This window comes from Arvicola amphibius, chromosome 3 (genome assembly GCF_903992535.2).
Source record: "Arvicola amphibius chromosome 3, mArvAmp1.2, whole genome shotgun sequence".
Classification (NCBI taxonomy): Eukaryota; Metazoa; Chordata; class Mammalia; order Rodentia; family Cricetidae; genus Arvicola; species Arvicola amphibius.
The window spans coordinates 24872281-24890434 of record NC_052049.1 but is presented as its reverse complement, the minus strand read 5'-3'; the positions used below and the strand labels follow the sequence as shown (position 1 = coordinate 24890434).

The 18154-nt window shown below is 42.9% G+C and overlaps 1 protein-coding gene across 4 annotated transcripts in view; it reads right to left on the bottom strand.

Moving 5' to 3' along the window:
- Slc1a3 (solute carrier family 1 member 3) overlaps positions 1-14639 on the bottom strand; it is a 72001-nt gene extending 57362 nt beyond the window's left edge. For all 4 annotated transcript variants that reach the window (XM_038323042.1, XM_038323044.1, XM_038323045.1 and 1 more), the window contains exon 1: positions 14459-14639. In XM_038323042.1, the coding sequence (XP_038178970.1) occupies positions 14459-14639 (181 nt within the window). The remainder of the gene's footprint in view (positions 1-14458) is intronic.
- Positions 14640-18154: the final 3515 nt, after the last annotated feature.

Here is an 18154-nt window from a genome sequence, read left to right as displayed (position 1 = left end):
TCTAGCTCTCTCACTAGAATCTTTCTCTCTGTGTCTTGTTGGCATCTCCCCAGCTCTGCCTTTCTTCTCTTCGTCCTTAGTCTGATATTCCCACCCAACCTTATCCTGCCCAGCTATTGGCCAGTCAGCTCTTTTATTAAACCAATCAGAAGGTGCTTTGGCAAAGATACATCTTCACAGTGTACAAAAATATCATTGAAGGCTGAATCTTTGGTTTAACCTGAGTTGATGTGCTCCAAAATTAGGTGAGCTCTACGGGCTCCAACAGGTGACAGTGAGGAGATTGCGCCTTCTGCTGTTGACAGTCTTTGTGACCCTCTATTTCCTAATACATTGTTCCCAGATAGTTAAGGGCTGTATTTCCTTTAAGGATAATCTCCCCATGAAATCTACAGGGTTTGTCATTTTGCCTTGATGAGGAGATTGGATGTGGAAGAATAGTCCATTTGTGTTATAGTAAGCAAAGTTGCAAAGTATGTTTCCAAACTGTTTCTTTGGAAATCTTCAAATCATGCAATCTCACCAGAGGGTTTTTTTTTAACCCTGCAAAATGGGAGAGGGGTGGGTAGATTATTAGAACAGGTAGTACATAAGACCCTTTTGTTCTTTAAGAGTCTCAGCTAAATGTTCTGAGTTTAAAAGAACCATGCAAACCCAAACATAAATGTTAGATATTTTACTTGAACCCAGCTTATTTTTTTTTCTAGTGAATTCTAAGCTCTTTTATAGTACATGCATGTTTCATCAATTTTACTACCACACTGTATTTTATTTTTTAATCTGACATGTACAGGTATTCTGCCTGCCTGTATTTATTTCCCACTTGACTGTCGGGTGCTCATGGAGGGCAAAAGAGAACCTCAGATCTTCTGGAACTGGGGGTACAGATAGTTATGAACTGCCTTGTGAGTGCTGGGAACTGAACCTGTTATGTCCAGATCTGCGAAGTCTCCCAGAAACTAACAAGGAGACCAAGACACATATGTAAAAGCAAAGAGCCTTTATTTTATGCAAATTGGCAAACTCGGTCTCTCTGCATGTCCAGAGTATTGGAATAGTCGGAGAGCCCCAAGCACAGTTAGAGTTGGGTTTTTATAGTAATAAAGGTGAGGGTGAGAGGTTTCTAAGGTTCAGGAACCCTGATTGGCTGACATTTGTCTAGGGGTGTCCTGATGAGTGTGTGCTGGCAGGTGATCCTATCTATAACAGTTGGAACATTAGGCATTTCCTTTGGAAGGTCTGTTCTTGGGTGGTGCTCAGGTAATCTCACTTTGTGGTTCTTCCTGCAACCAGGTATTGCCTCAGGGTAAACTACAGAGACTCAGGCCTCCATTAAACTTATAGATGCCTGAGTCCTACTCTGGCAGGTGATAATGGTTGAAAGTAAAGAACTTCCTTTGGTGGTCTGTTTCTATTTAGCTTATCATGGCTGGTGCCTACAATTGGCTGGCTCCTACATTTCCTCCTTCACAAGCACAGATGATTTCTTCCACCCTCTATAGTATGGTTCTAATAAGCTGATAGAGCAATGACTACTTACTGTTTGGGTCACAAGCTCAAGATTTTATATTTATTTTAGTTGCCATTTAAATATGAACTGAAAGGTGTTTCTCATCAGGCCCAAACCATATATGGTTCTCTGGACAGCAGAAAAATATACTAAGCAAAATCTGTAGTTTTTGCTAGGACTAAAAGGTATGAGTCTATTCCTTCTGTTTATAGATACCTGTTATCTGCTCTTTTTCTACAATATGGATTTCAATAATGTATTTTTTTCTTTAAGTACATAAATTTTAACTTCTGTTCCTAGTTTAAACTTATCTCAATAGGCTTCCACTTGGCTGGCAGACACATCTAAGCATCAGTTGCTGACTATAACCTGCTCTAAATGGCGGCGAGCCCTGAACTTCCTGAAAGATGATGTGGACTAGTCCAGCCGATATGAATGCTCCCTGTCCCTTCAATGGAGTCCAATGCGTGCCATTGCCTAAATTCCTTCCAATCTGTCTGGGCCCTGATAACAATGCACCAATGTCTGCTTGAAGTAGCGGAAAGGAATATGTCATCCCATGCTCCCTGCCTGCCCAAAACAGGGTGAAACAAGAGGGAACTCCCTAGCATGAGGGACAAGATAACTACCTACAGTGCTCGTTGATATACCAGGAAAATAGGCCAGAGTTGTCAATAAATAGATTTGTTAAGTTGTTCTTAGGTCCCAATAATACCTCCTTAAAACCATGGACAAGCAGGACCCAAGATTGGGTCCTGTGGGTGCTTGGGAAGGAGGAAATGTAGGAGCCAACCATGATAAGCTAAATAGAAACAGAGCACCAAAGGAAGTTCTTTACTTCCAACCATTATCACCTGCCAGAGTAGGACTCAGCCATTGATGAGTTTCTTGGAGGCCTGAGTCTCAGTAGTTTAGCCTGAGGCAATACCTGGTTGCAGGAAGAACCACAAAGTGAGATTACCTGAGCACCACCCAAGAACAGACCTTCCAAAGGAAATGCCTAATGTTCCAACTGTTATAGATAGGATCACCTGCCAGCACACACTCATCAGGACACCCCTAGACAAATGTCAGCCAGTCGGGGTTCTGAACCTTAGACCCCTCACCCCCACCTTCACTACCATAAAAACCGAACTCTAACTGAGCTTGGGGCTCTCCGACTATTCCAATACGTTGGACATGCAGAGAGACCGAGTTTGCCAACTTGCATAAAATAAAGGCTTTGTTTTCACATATGAGACTTGGTCTCCTTGTTGTTTTAGGGGGACTTCACGGATCTGGGCATAATGAGAGCAGTCACAAAACCTTTCAGTTCTGAGGAAAGTCAGGAGCTCTCTTCCTAAAAGCGTACTAACGTCACTATGTGAGAATGTTAGGGGTGCAGCAGTCTGTGAATGGAAGCATATACTTGGGTTCAAGTCCCAGCATCACCCCTGTCCCATCCCAGATAAATCCAGTGTGAAATAAAGAATTAATTCACTAATAATCAGAAGGGTGTTTTACATGCCTTGTCTTAAAAAAACCAAAAACTAATTTTTTCTCTATAAAGCACGGCCGGCATCATCAGAGTCTGTTGATTTCCTTCCTTGAAGAAGATATTACTATGAGTGAGAGGAAGCTCAAAATGAGATACAGGCAAAATTTCCAGCTCCCCATTGGACCTTTTGCACCCATGCCCTAGGCTGGTATAGTCAGTGAAGCTTTTCTGCCCACTTCTCTCCCTTCAGAGCCCTTACCCACTCATGTACACATCTCTGTGCAAAACAAAAATTATAGCATACTACTGTTTCTGGATTTTATCTTCTTTGACATCCACTGAGACCCTCTGATACTTGATCCTCAGGCTATTGGCCCAAGGGTTCTGGGAGTTTGTTCACGTGCCCGATGCCCCCTCTAAGAGCCAGGCTCTTGTTTGTTTAGAATCTGAATCCCAACGCCGGGCGGTGGTGGCGCACGCCTTTAATCCCAGCACTCGGGAGGCAGAGGCAGGCGGATCTCTGTGAGTTCGAGGCCAGCCTGGTCTACAAGAGCTAGTTCCAGGACAGGCACCAAAGCCACAGAGAAACCCTGTCTCGAAAAACCAAAAAAAAAAAAAAAAAAAAAAAAAAGAATCTGAATCCCAGCTGCCTCTTCTCAAGCCCTTATTAGTAAACAAGTCACCCGCTGGACCTCTGCTAAACTGATGAAGAGGTTTGAGGCAGAGAGATTAAAAATTGTAGCCTTGATTCAAGTGTTTTGGTTTGATGTGTGGGTTGTAGATGGTTTGGGATAAGAATGTGCTTTAAAAGTTGAATGACTCATACAAATAAAAGCTTTGGGCATTTCATTTGAGGTAAACCCAAGGTTTGAAAGGAAAGAGAAGACCCAAATTTGCTTAATTGTAGCACCCAAATTGTCTTTATACAGGTTTCTTTAGTTTTCTTAATTTGTCTGGCCAGCAGGCCCATATCCTAAAGCTCACCCTTTCTTAAATCTTTCAGTGATAGCAGCAAGGAACTTAAAGACAAAATAAAAAACAAACCTGCAGTTCAGAGAAGCAGATTGCTATAAGCTTTATGGGACAGAAATTATACAGACTGGTGTAGGAGGTTCTTCTGTTCGTGTGTTGCTTTCATTGGTTAAATGAATTAAAAAAAAAACTGCTTTGGGCCTGATAGGGCAGAACTTAGGTAGGCGGAGAAGACAGAACTGAATGCTGGGAAGGAGGGCAGAGTGAGAGATGCCAGGGATCTTCTTCCTGGGATGGATGCTGGGGTTAGACTCTTGCCATTAAGCCACATTCACATAGCGATACACAAATTAATAGAAATAGAAATAGGTTAAATTAAGATGTAAGAATTAGCCAATAAGAAATTAGAGCTAATGGGCCAAGCAGTGTTTTAATGAATACAGTTTCTGTGTGGTTATTTTGGGTGTAAGCTAACCAGGCGGCCAGGACAAACAAGGGGCCGCTCCCTCCTCATGCAACAACAGAACTCCTTCAGACTCAGCAAGTTTATTTCTAAGGATACAGTCCACAGATCTATTTCACCATCATGAAATAATAATACAATATTTATCCAATACAATATTATCTACCACATTGCTTTTATAATGATATATATAAAGGTTAAAACAATCCAAGTGTCCCATCAACTAGGGATGCTTAAAGAACTTATGGTACTCACTTTAGCTGTAGCTCAGAGAGAATGAGGAACTTCTATGTGTCAGGAAGAAATAACATCCAAGATACAGGGGAAAATGAAAAGGCAGAAAGCAAAATTTTATACCATGCTATTGTTTGTGTACAAGAGGGAAAAAAACACACCAGAATTATACAAAAGATTACGTATATTCTTATTTTTATATTCACTAAATTACTCTAAAGACATCTGAGAAATGGCTTAACTACATAAACTCTCAACTTTAAAAACACTTACTGAAGTTGGGCAGTGGTGGTGCATGCCTTTAATCCCAGCCTCTGGGAGGCAGAGGCAGGCAGATCTCTGTGAGTTCAAGGCCAGCCTGGTCTACAAGAGCTAGTTTTAGTACAGCTGGGACTGTTGCACAGAGAAACCTTGTCTCAAAACAGAAAAACAAAACAAACAATGAAAAAAACAAAAATCAAAACACTTATTGAATCTGTTTCTACATTACCTCTTTACTTCTCCTAAGAAGCTGCTCTTTCATCCTGAGTTGGTTTCTCCTGAGTTCTGCTTTAAATTGCCAGTGAAGACTTTCCTTACTTTGAACAGCAGAGAGAAGCCTCTAGTTGGTGCTTGGTTAATGGGCCACTCTGACCAACAAGTTCTGTTTTTCTAGAGATCAGGAACTGAATCCAGAACAACTCTGAGCTTAGTTGCTGTTGGCTCAAGAACTACTTCAATCACTTAGCCCTGCTGATAGAGGCACCGCACACACCCACGTAGATGACAATACCCCAGCCAGCCATAATGGATGCTCCACCACCACCCAGGGACTTTTGAAAAGCACTACAGGGTGGAACTGACAAGACAGTAGGAGTTTTACTGAATAAGGTAGTCATAGTTTTCTGGCAGTATTGTCTCATTTTCCTTCAACTTAAAAGGAAAATCTAAGAAAGCAAAGATGAATCAACAATAAACAAACAAACAAACAAACAAACAAACAAACCAAAACAAAAATGGCAACTTTGACCACAGGCCTCTCTTCAAAGACTTATGTTCTGTCTTGATGCCTTTAGTTTCCCATTCATTAACAAGAACAAAGGCAGCGTTGGTCTCCAAACAGACAGTCTTGATGCTTTTCCATTCACATTCATCAATAAGCTGGAAACACAAGCAAGCTTGTCAAACCCAGGATCCCTGAAGTTTGTTCTTCTTGCTGTAATGGTGGGTTTAAGGGATGCAAAATGTGAACAGAATGGCCCACCCTTTCAGAGTGAGAAGGGTGAGAGCTGCCCATCTCTACTCTCATTAGGGGTAATTGTGCCTCCTCTTGCAAGGTTCTCTTGCTAACAAAGCCCTGTCCTTAGTTGGACCCTCCCTGTCCTAGAGGCCTTAGAAGGAGAACCCAAGAAGTCTCTTGGGGAGAGAAAGAAAGAAATGGCTTCTCTGGAGACAAGAACTCAGCCTTGAAATTCAAAACTTGATTGTGCTTCTCACTCAGTCTGCAGCTTCTAATTTTCTTTTTGGGTCTTTGATAAACAATGGAAAGAGGGAGTGCCTTCCCCTCTCTGCCCAACCTATCTCTGGTTTTTCTTTCTCATCTAAGCCTCCCTATTTGGTGCTTTTATCTGCTTTTTATTTTTTATTTCAGAACTTCTTGAGTATCTCTCTTTTATTCCTTGGTACGCGAATAGTTCTTTAGGATATTTAACTTTTTCAGAACTGCAAGAACTAAATTCAGTTTTTACCATATGTGGCTTTCTGGTCTGAAATGGTTTACATATAGGACAGGAAGGCAGTTTTGCTGTGTAAATCTACCGAGTGACTCCATATACTTCCTTGACCTGAGCAATTCAGTTTGAAGAGCATGCCTTTTGATTGGTCATAGACATAAAACTACTCCTGGCCTAGAGAACAATTTTGATAGCCCTAAACCTGGACATAAAACTCATAATTCTTATACTTAATGAGTATAATGGCTAAACTTGGTGCCCTGAAATGCTTCGTGTGTTTCCTCATCTCCTGGCAATAATACAGCATCGCAGTTGCCAGACCAAATACCTGATGGATGATAGCATCCCCGAGCTCTATAAATACAGTGTGCTCTCACACCTGGAATGCACAACTTGGAAAAGATGGTGCTTAAACTCTAGTTGCCTCCCCTACACAACGTGACCTCTTTACAATCTTGTTTACATGAGTCCCAAAACAAAGACTCCTTGTGTTCCATCGCTGATCCCTGATGGATGAGCACAAGTGGCTTTTGCAATATGCTTCCCCTGCATCCTTAAACCCTGGATAGGAAGCATCTATCGTCAGACATGTGGCCAGACACATGATGGCTGTCCAGGAGTCAAGAGGAGATTAGGCTCATTTCATTGGCGAAACTAGCTCAAAGGAATAGAAGATCATCAGGCCTTGGAAAAGGGTTTTGCTATGGTCAATGCTGGCATGAAAATACGTACTTTTCCATACATCCTAATAATTTAGAGAAAGGAAAAGCATGCTTCAAATATTGTAACGTAAGTGTTGGAAGCAGGCGTTGGTTCAGACTTAAGTGTTGAGGAGAAAAGAGGCCAAGAGATTTGGTATTCAATCATCAGGCAAGTGTGTGGAGAGCACAGATTGTAACCAGGGCCTCAAGGTTCTCGGGGCTTCTCAGCTGTCTCCTAGAGATCTGCCGAAAGGAACCAGATGGTGGGTGGGCTGGCTGTGGCTTACACTACTACAGAGAATCACACTTTACAAACTGTAACCAGCTGAAAACGGAGGGCATTATTATTGTAGGCAATTGTCTTAAACAATCAGATCATCTCCCACTCAGAAGGAAAATTAGAAATTGCTTGCTCCGTTTTCTCTACATCTGAATTAACAACAAGAAAAACATAGCAAAGTAAAACCCCGAGATAATCTAAGAACATCAAGTCTTCGTCCTCCACTTCAAAATAACCTGACCAACTCTCTTGGGAAGCAGCAACATTTCTCTTGCCAGCTCTGCTCCTCCTGCCAGCCCCAACTCTGATGAGCAGTAAGAGACAAAAATACTGGAGAAAAGAAAAGAGTGGGGAGTGTGTGAGCTCGTCCTCCTGTAGGCCTCAGATGGCATGAATAAAACTCTTGTGTATGACACATTTATTAAAAACACTGCTAAATTAAAAACCCAGCAAGGACCTCCTCTCCTGAGAGAGTCACCTCTAGCCAGGTACTCCCGCCATTGGGCAATCTGTGCTCTGATAATGACTACATGGGGATTCTCCTTGGTTCTCCTCTAGAGGCCGTGGTGGAAAGGGTCGGATCATGACTGTATCACTCACTGGCTTTCATTTCTGCCTCTCAAAGCCCTTTACAGATATCAAGTCTCTTTCTGCTCTCTGGTCTCTCTTCTCTAGCCAGGAAGTCTGAACCACATCCCTTCACCCTAAACCAGGTTAAGTGTCTTCTCTCATCCCCACGTTCGTTCTAAATCCTTGGGTCTGGCTTTGCTAGCCCACAGTGGATAAAATGGATCCTTGCCATGGCAACAAGCAAGCAGAACACAAGCTTTGTGTTTCCTATGGATTCACTTAGGTCAAGCACATAGCAAAATTATCTATGGTTTCATGGCTTACATGATCATGGATATAGAACCAGGCAGAGAATTTGGATATGTGAAGAAATGGAGGCTCAGATCCAGAAACTGGGCTACAGACCTAGGTTGTGTGACACCAGAAGCCGGAGCTCTGATCTCCATTATTCTGCACAGGACCATCCATCAGTGCAAAGCTGGTGTCCTAGAATGCTTTGGGAGAATGTGGGAGACAGCGACAGGTCCTGGGTGCAGTTGGCATGTGTGTTAGATAGTTGCCTTGTCAACCCCGATAATCTTTCTGGAGTTCTGCTTCTGAGTGTATGTGTGTGTGTGTGTGTGTGTGTGTGTGTGTGTGTGTGTGTGTGTGTCTGTGTGTGTGTGTAGACTCAGTTCTTCCTCCCAATCCCTGTGTTACTTCTCTAGAGAAAGGATTGTAAATCTATGGCTTCCTTTCCCCCAATCCTCAGCCCCAACAGCCCCTGATAAACAGCAGCATAGGTGCCTATGGTAATTCCATGGGAGGGCTTCCCAGGGCTATCATTTGATGGAGGAGAGTTATCTGTCTATGTTTCTTTCATTGGTTAATTAATAAAGAAAACTGCCTTGGCCCTTTAAGAACAGAAAATTAGGTAGGTGGCGTAGACAGAACAGAATTGTGGGAACAAGGAAGTAGAGTTGGAGAGACGCTTCAGGCAGTGACCATAGTGAGTCTCCATGCTGCTCCTCTCCGAGATGGACGCAGGTTAAGATCTCTCCTGGTAAGCCACACCTCGTGGTGCTACCCAGATTACTAAATATGGGTTAAAGGAAGATGTGAGAATTAGCCAATAAGAGGCTGAAACTATGGGCCAGGCAGTATTTAAAAGAATACAGTTTGTGTGTTGTTATTTCGGGGCATAAGCTAGCCGGTGGCCGGGAGCGGGGCAGGACGAAAAGCAGCCCTGCCCACAGCTCACACTACAGAACACAGCCCCGCCGCTTCACACTACAATCATTCTTCCCGGCTTTCTCCAGAAGTGTTGAAGAAACCATGGAGCCTAAAACCTGCTCACTATTCTTTGGATTCTTGTTGTTCGACCTGTGTGGAGATGCCTACTGTCAGGGGCTTCAAGAAGCAGAGTGACATCAGCTGTGCCCATTCCATGACTCAAGCAGGTCACCAGTGTGGTCTCACTAGCAGTCTCCCCAGCCCTCTAGCTGGTAGTAAACCATCTTGTATTCATGTAGCTTCATCTACTTGGCTCACCCAGCCAACTTGAACAGTGCAGGTGTCTGAGGAGCAGAGTACATAGCAGCCTTTCTGTAAGGTGACTGCTTTCCAGGCACGAAGGACCGCGCTTATGCGGGATGATGGCCTGAGGCACTCACTACTCATTACTAGTTTGTCCTCCAAAGCCATCTCTATCCTCCACAATGTGATAGGAATGTCCTCCAAAAGTGAACCCCTTCCACGGCCTAGTCCCAGTAGGTGCGTTCTGCCTTCAACTCAACGGAAGCCCAGCTTGTTATTGAAACACACTCTGGTTCTTGGCCCTTTCTCCTGTTTTCTAACCCTCGTATTCTATCACTTGGTCGTAGAAGAATAAGGCCACCACCATCCTCTTTCATTTAGTCATCGAGTCTCATGAACGACCTTTCTAGAGATCTCAGCTTCTCCTTCTCATTTCTCACATGGAGGAGAACTTAGCACAGGTCTTTAGTTAACTAACAACAAAACAAGGATGAACCATCCCTGAGAGCTGGGACCGGCACACAGACACACAAAACAGTGTGAGTACCAGGATGAAACTGGAGCCAGAGTGGGGACACACACACACACACACACACAGAGAGAGAGAGAGAGAGAGAGAGAGAGAGAGAGGGTGTGTGTACGCACATGCGTGTGATGGGCTCTCCGATTATTGGATTCAAGTGATCCTTTGGCCCCAGCATCTTCAATGCTGTGACCACAGGTGCGTGTCACTATGTCTGCCTAGAATCTTCAGTATGCATCCACACTGAATGTCTGTGCTTTAGTTTCTTCATCTATAAAACGAAAGGGTAAATGTACTTCCCTCCCTGGTGTGATGTTTAAGCAAAATTAATTGAGAGGAGAGTGTGGCAACCAGCATGCGAAGTGGCTGACATTGTGAGCTGACTCTGACTGTGAAGAAAGCTGGGGACACCAAGCCTTGGAGAGAGTAAATACTTTGTTTAGGGTCACACAGGTATAGACTAATACAGCTACTGTAGGAGTCCAGATACATTTCTTTTTTTTTTTTTGGTTTTTCGAGACAGGGTTTCTCTGTGGCTTTGGAGCCTGTCCTGGAACTAGCTCTTGTAGACCAGGCTGGTCTCGAACTCACAGAGATCCGCCTGCCTCTGCCTCCCGAGTGCTGGGATTAAAGGCGTGCGCCACCACCGCCCAGCCAGATACATTTCTTATCAAAAGCTCAAACTCTGTTACTATTAATATGGTGGGTGCCTTTAGGGTTCCCAGGGGCGGTGTGGTGAGAAAACGGAACCTCCAGGGCGCCAGCAAAGAGGCCATCTATTGTAACAAAATGTGCATGCTATCTTGTTTTAAAGGTTCAGAGTACAAACTTCTCTATTGCAACCTTTGGCTCTCGTGTATTTTGTTTTTCATCTTGCTTTTCATCCATCTCTCTCTGTAAATAACCCAAGATCTGGAAAACCCACTGCAAGGCACAGGACCAAATATGCAACCTTCAGTGACTGTTGAATTGGTGAATAACAATGAATTTTTATTTAAGTAATTTAATTTATTACTTTAATAGAGAGAAGGCAATAGTCGGTAGTATATATATTTCTATAGCATACATATATATGTGAGATACAAAATTCAAACAATACACTTAATCAGAGAAAAATAATATACCTTTCATCTAACTCTCCAGACACCCATTCCAAGAGGCACCTGTCCCAAGAGGCATCCACAATGGCCACTGTTTTGAGATGTTATTGGATTACACTGAATTTTTGTCTACTTAGGTTTATTGCCAAAAGAAGTTAGAGAATGAGAGGAAATGATTTATAAAAATGTAGTCAATATATTTTCTTTTCTTTCAAACTCAGGTAAAGGCTGCGCTGGTGCCAGCTTACTCTGTGTGTGTGTGCGTGTCCACAGCAAGACCAGCAGTGAGTGGATCTCATGGTTATTTTTATTGTGAAAGCACATTCCCTTGACATGGTCACATTCGGTGTCTTCCATAAGACAAAGGACTTTCCCTTTCTTCTAGCAAGATGCGAGGTCTCTCTAACATAATTAACCACAGTGGGGAATGACAAAGTGCTTTCTAGAAGAAGGGAAACAGCCACCCTTCTTAGTGTGTTCTTTTTGTCAAACGTCTGCAGTGGCCCAGAAAAATAAATGTTGTCTAAGGCTTTGCACACAAACCCTTCCAAAGGGACTCAGCGCTTGCTGCAGTCTTCTGCCACACTGCCAATTTCCCCCGGTTTTATGAGGCTTTGTCATGGCACAACAGGGTCACACCTGGCCCCTGCCTAGAAATGGCACCCAACTACACATGCTCATACTTGCATACTTATAAAATATCTACAATTCTCTGCTTTAACCCGAAGTCATGAATTCACACGACTCTATCCATAGTTCACAATATTTTTGTCTAATTTTCATTTCAGATTAAATGCATATTCAACTTATTAGAAAAAAAAGATAAAACAAAATGGATAAACTTCTAAACATCTTTTCCTGAAAGCTGACAATGCCTAAGAATTTGGAAACTAAACCCTATGGTTCTCAGTCAGACTTCTTCCTTTTCACTCGCTAGCATCTGTCTTGACTCCTTCCGCCACAAGAACTGATGTCCAGACATATTCCTTCCCCATTATCTTGTTTAAAGCTAATATAGACACGGGCTCCAATGACAAGTGGAGGCCTTGTTTCAACTGGGCCCTCCGAGGAAGACCTACCAAAAAAATAACCAACGGCTTCTTCCTTTTTTCCTAAATCTGTTTGCTTATAAGTTGTCTGTTTGCTATTCAGGACCTTTGGTGTGAACTTGGTGGTCCCTCTGACTATCAATGAGCTCTTTTTGTGTTTCTTTGTTAGTGCTCCTTACTGCTTCTAACCCCTCAGTTTCCACTAGTAAAGCCAACCATGAGGGCATCCAGCCAACTCATCTACTCCAGCTCCGCCAAGTCGGACTGCAGTTCTCACAAATCTGAGGAAAGGCCCCACTGGGCTAGGAAGTGAGAGCCCTAGAGAGAATAGACCCTAATTCCTGGCATTTTCTTGTTAGGAGCGAGGCTATTTCTCTGTGTTTAGCAACTTCCTTCTCTATTATTCGACTTCCAGGCTCACGTTCTACTCCTTTCCATTCCTCTGCTCTTTAATGGAAATGTTTTCGTCACACTGACTGAACTCTTGTTGTTGAGAACGCCATTTTGAATAGCTCATTTTGTCTTTCTTCCAAACACACCGAGCTCCATACATATCACAGCATGCGACGTAAGTAGTTATCTATTAATTGGGTGTGAGGGGTGAGACTTAATTGTAGAATGATCATTTTTCCCTTGAGTTTAACTGAACCAATCAAATGGTAGAGTGCTAATGCAGCATTAGCATTAGCAACAGTATCCCTCACGGGCCTCCACATCACGTGACATTTACCTCAGCATTTCTCATACAAGTCTGTAGTCAGCAGAGCAAAGGTAAGATGAGTCTTTACTTCTGAGGACGGTGTCTGGCACTAGGCTGACTTCATTTCTCTTCTCTAGCATAGTGACTTTGGACAACTGCCTGGTCTCTGACAAGTTTGCATCCTTAAACCAGGAATGTCTGTAGTATCATACCCGCCATCACAAGCGAGAGCCGAGAGCACAGGGCCCCTTCCCAGAAGGTAGCTGGACTAGTTCACGTAAACACTCTGGGAATTAGACTGTCTCTTGGCTGGACAACAGCTGTGATTCAGAGCATAAAATGAGGGAGACAAGAACATTGCAGTTTGCCTTGACTCCTGGGACCAGGGCACAGTGTGTGTTAAAACTCTTCTTCCTGGACCGGAATCAAAGCCAGGAACCTACTGAGGAAAGCCTGTATTTCTCTGGCTCAACCAGTTCATGCCACCTGGAGGATTTCTATAATGAACCGGAAACTCACTAATTAGCAATCCCTGAAAAGAGACAAAGGTGCTAAACTGGGCTAAATCTAAAGTTTATGACCAACTTTTCTCTCTGGCAGTATTTCTCATAAAGTCAACTCTCTTGACAAGGTTATAACCATATGTTATACAAGTTTCTTATTTTTATGAAGTCATTCATTCTTTAAAATTTATGGATTTCTTGGCTAATTACAAAGCAACAATTAAAATTCTACATGAATGCCTTTTGGTGGCAAGTTGGTAGAAATTTATTTGAGGACTTAGTATATTGCTTTATGTTTCCAGACTAAGGATGCCTAAACTGGTTTCATAAAAAATTTCGGATAGTTATTATTTTCGTCTGTATTTTAAGGTAAGAACTGTGTTGTCTATAAGTAATAAACTAAAACTTCAAATAGCTTTAAGCCAAATAAACCGAAGTTTTATTAATACAGATTGCCGTCAACCAATGCTAAATTAGTAAGGGACTGGAATATTTAAAAAATGATGTAGCCAGCTATGGCAGGCTCTATGAGGCAATGGATGAATGAGACGTGTGTTAACACTTTCCCAATTTACCTTCCCAAGTCACTGAGCGAGAGCATGCAAACACAGGGCAGACCTGACTTCCAATTTTAAGCACTGATACTCAGCTTCACGTCGGCACTAGCTAGGATATACCAGAGGTTCACGATTCATCTTGGGTACACTAATTGTATAAATTATATAATTGTATAAATTGTATAAAAAGTGACATTGTATAAGAATTATATTTCTTCGGCCACATCTAACCTGCTTAGATTTGGTTTTGTTAGTATGTAACTACTTGTGCCTAATGATCCAATAATCACGCCTCTGTCCTCACATAACTTGGGAAAGCATTTATTTATCTTATCTACACAATCAATAGATGAACTTAACGCTTATCAACAATTTTTTCTGATTAGCATATATGACTCTCAACCAGCTGCTGTGTTTTCTTGTGGGGGTGGGGGAAGGGAGGGCAGGAAACCTCTTCAAATGCAGAGGAGATCCTGAACTATCGATTTGAATACCTACAATCAGTCTATCTGATAACACTCCTGGGCATTCAGAGGTCCCGCAGAAACAGGATACAGGCTTTTGTAATTTTGGTTTTGGTTGGATGACTCACCCACAATGACAGCGGTGACAGTGAGCAGCACAAAAGCGTTCCTGAAGAGGTAACTTTTCACATCCTCCTTCGTGATGTTCTGCACTTTCTTCTTGGCCAAAAGTGTGCGCTTGCGGACTCCTTGCTGGAATCTCTCCATCCTGCCCCCCATCCTGGGCTCTTCTCCGTTGTTTTTGGTCATGTTTTATCTTTCTAGGAATACTGTGGCCTTGTATTGCAGTGTCTTGAAATTGTCCCCAGAAAGTGAAATCTCCTCTTCGGTGTTAGAGAACACAACTAGAACAGAACAGAAGGAGACAAGAGTTACAGCCTCCTGGGCTGAGAAATCAGTGTTGGCTCATGCCGAGATGGGCACTGGGTAAATTGAACCAGAAATTGGAGGCTGGAGAGCTACACTATCAGGCTAGATTGTGTTTATTTTATTGGACTATGTATACAAGATGGACATACAATTAGAGTAGATGAGCAAAGAATTGTGTTCCAATTTCCAGTTTGCTCTTTCCCCTAATGAATAAGGGGTTCTTCAGAGTTGGACATGACCAAGCACCCACATTTCCACTGTGTTCCTCAGAGCCTAGCCAAGCATGTTGCACAATCCAACGCACTCAATAAATGCCCAGTTGAACTGAACACAGAAAATTCCACTTGATAGCTCCTGTCTTGTATGTGGGTGAAGACATAACTATGCCAATAAGAAGAACCGAGATGTTTGAGATACTGACATGTAGTCTGACTCTTTGGTTTTATTTATTAATTTCACTAAGAAAGAAATATGAACAGATTAACTTGTAAATGCGGTCATAAAAGGAACACAAGTGCCAGGGGACAGTGGAAATGCTTTTGAGGTTTTACGGGGTAACTTTCTGTGAAATAAGCACACTGTGTTAAGCACATCTATGTATTATCAGAAATCATAATCCATTTTCATATTATTAGAAGTAAGAGCATAATGCCACATCTGTGTTTACGGCAAACCCGCAAGTCACACAAGCCTTCCAAGTAAACCATCACTGCTGTCTCCATATTTTGAAATTTAGAATTTCTGCAACAGATGAGAGAATCCAGTGTTCATTCCAAACATTACAGCGTGTGGTTTCTGGTTTCTTTAAAGTGCTCTTAGGTTATTCAAATACAATCGGCTAAACCATTTTCCTTGCTGGAAATCATGGGCTTCCTCCCGGCGCTGTGCTAGATTCTTAATCCCTAGTCTTTGGCGATGATCAGTTTTGCCTGTGGACGTGTGTCTCTGGCAAAGCCGGAGCCAGCGTGTGCGTCTGTGGCGGAGGCAGCTGCAACCCAGGCGCTAGCAGGCTTTCGGTAAATCCAAGGGTGCAAAAAAGACTTAACAGTTTGACTTTTAAATAAAATTGCAGGTTGAGGTCATTGATAGTAAGACCTGCAATGTGTTTAAGACTTTACACTAGATTAAAAGCTTAGAGAGTGGGGAAGAAATGGAGAGAGGAGAGTCCAGATTTTTTTTTTTTAAACTCTTGGGTTCTGATGTCCTTAACCCGTCAGTTCCCTTTAAAATACACCACCTCGATATGATTTCATTTCTAGATCTCAGACCTCCTTCACCCCGAGTCCACCTTGAACGACTGAATTTTAAACCAGAGCGGACTGGGCTCGGCTAATCAGCACACGCTGGCGGCACTCAGTCCTAAGAGGACCTTACCTACCAACATGGCTAGCTTTACTCCGCCGCTCGGCGAACAGAAAAAATGGGACCCGAAATTGAGCCCCGCAGAACATAGGAGGCTGCGCTTACCTTTTCTGATTCTGCGACGGGTGGAAGACACACCAGGCAGTGTCAAGGTGAATTTCCCAGCAGGTAGCTCCGAGTAATAGCTGAGCGAGCGAGCGGCGGGGCAGGCTAGCCCTGACAACTTGCATGTGCTCGGAAACCGCCACTTACTATCAGGCAACTTAAGAAAAGGGGCGGAGCCTGGGCTGGGGAAAGGGGGAGTGGGGAAATGAAAACAGCAGGGGGAGGAGGGGGAGCCCGAGCTCTCCGGAATATTGATTAATCTTGGCACGCCAGAAGCGTGCTTGCTCGCTCGCTTTGTTTTGCGCCTTAGAACTCTTTCACGCTCTGTCAGTTCTCTTTGATTAGAAATGCAAAATCAGAACCTGGAAGAATCGAAAACTAAAGCGCACACACTTGGACAGTGGAAGTCCCGATTAGAACGTTAGGAAGACTTCTCCAGGGCCGTATTTAATTACCTCAGTTTATTTCAGGTTTCCTCCCCTTCGGGAGACGTCAGAGGGTGTTCTTTTGCCTGCTCATACAACTGTTGTGTGCTCCCCCCTTTAGCATTGGGGACATAATTGACATTTCTTGGAAGGATCCTGAATACAATTAAGTATAGAGAGGAGAATGCTTACGGCCGCCCTCTCAACGTGTATAAAACTTACTCAAAACACAAGGTGAGACATGCCCCTGCTTTAGCAGTTTAAAGCTCCTATATGACAAATCTAATTGAGCTCTGGCTGCCTGCTCTGCAGACAGAAAGGTAAAAAACACAGAAGTTCCAGGATTACTGCCAAACTATAAAGTAAACGGTGTTTTAAGAGCAAGAATGCAAATACACTCACGATTTCCAAAGGAAAAGTTGCTGTTCAGCTGATTCCTACTAAAGGATGCTCAATGTCCACTTCCCCATTTTTAGGAGATAGCAATCTTTCCCGGTTTTGAGACTACAGCTGCTGCTTTCCTGGCTCTCTCTCTCTCTCTCTCTCTCTCTTTCTCTCTCTCTCTCTCTCTCCCTCCCTCCCTCCCTCCCTCCCTTTCTCTCTCTCTCCTTCTTCTTCTTCTTTTGCTTGTTTTTGTTTTTGTTTTTTGTTTGTTTTTTGAGTTTCTCTGTGTAGCTGTCCTGGAACTTGTTCAGTAGACCAGGCTGGCCTCAAATTTAAGAGCTCCACCTGCCAGGTACTAGAATTAAAAGCATGAGTCACTACACCTTGCTTGGCCACTTTTCTCAAAGGAAAAAATGGACTGCACAAATAAACAACCTATAGATTGAAAATTAATTGTTGAGAGTGACTTGCCCTCCCCCCTAAACTTAAAAAACTGGTTTTGGTGGAAGAAAAAGGCTCATTAGAGGCCTAAACACATACCCAAAATCACGGCCCAGTTCTATCGACTTGCTTGCTAAATTTCTCAAGCAAAGTCTGTTCAGTTTTTGTGTATGTCATCCAACACCAAAGTACGTATTTTTGTTCCTCATTAGCAAATTCAGGGAGCTAGGGAAAAAAATGTTCTCTGCTAGTCTTTAATCGTTCATGTATATGTTTTGGAACAGCTACCGGCTGGAAGCCATGGCGAACTGTATGAGTGCCCGATACGACAAATTAACAGCAGTTTTAACAACTTCCTAATTTGACACCACTTCAATAATTTCATGAAAAGACAGCCTCTTGTCAGTCTTAGCCCTTGGTGATCTTTCCTCTCCTCCGATCCCTCAGAAGCCTTAACATCCACACCTGTTGCTTAACATTTAATTAGACCTTGCCTTCGCTTTCAGATCAAGTCAAGTCTGGGCTTCTCAACCAAATCATAAGTTCTTTGAGGGCAAGAACCTGTCGTGTGCCTGATGAACAGGGAACATTAAGCAAGTCTTATGAATGGCTGATATCATCTAAGAGATTATATCGCTGATTTGCCACTTTCTGTGGTAAACCAAAGCTAGTTGTTTT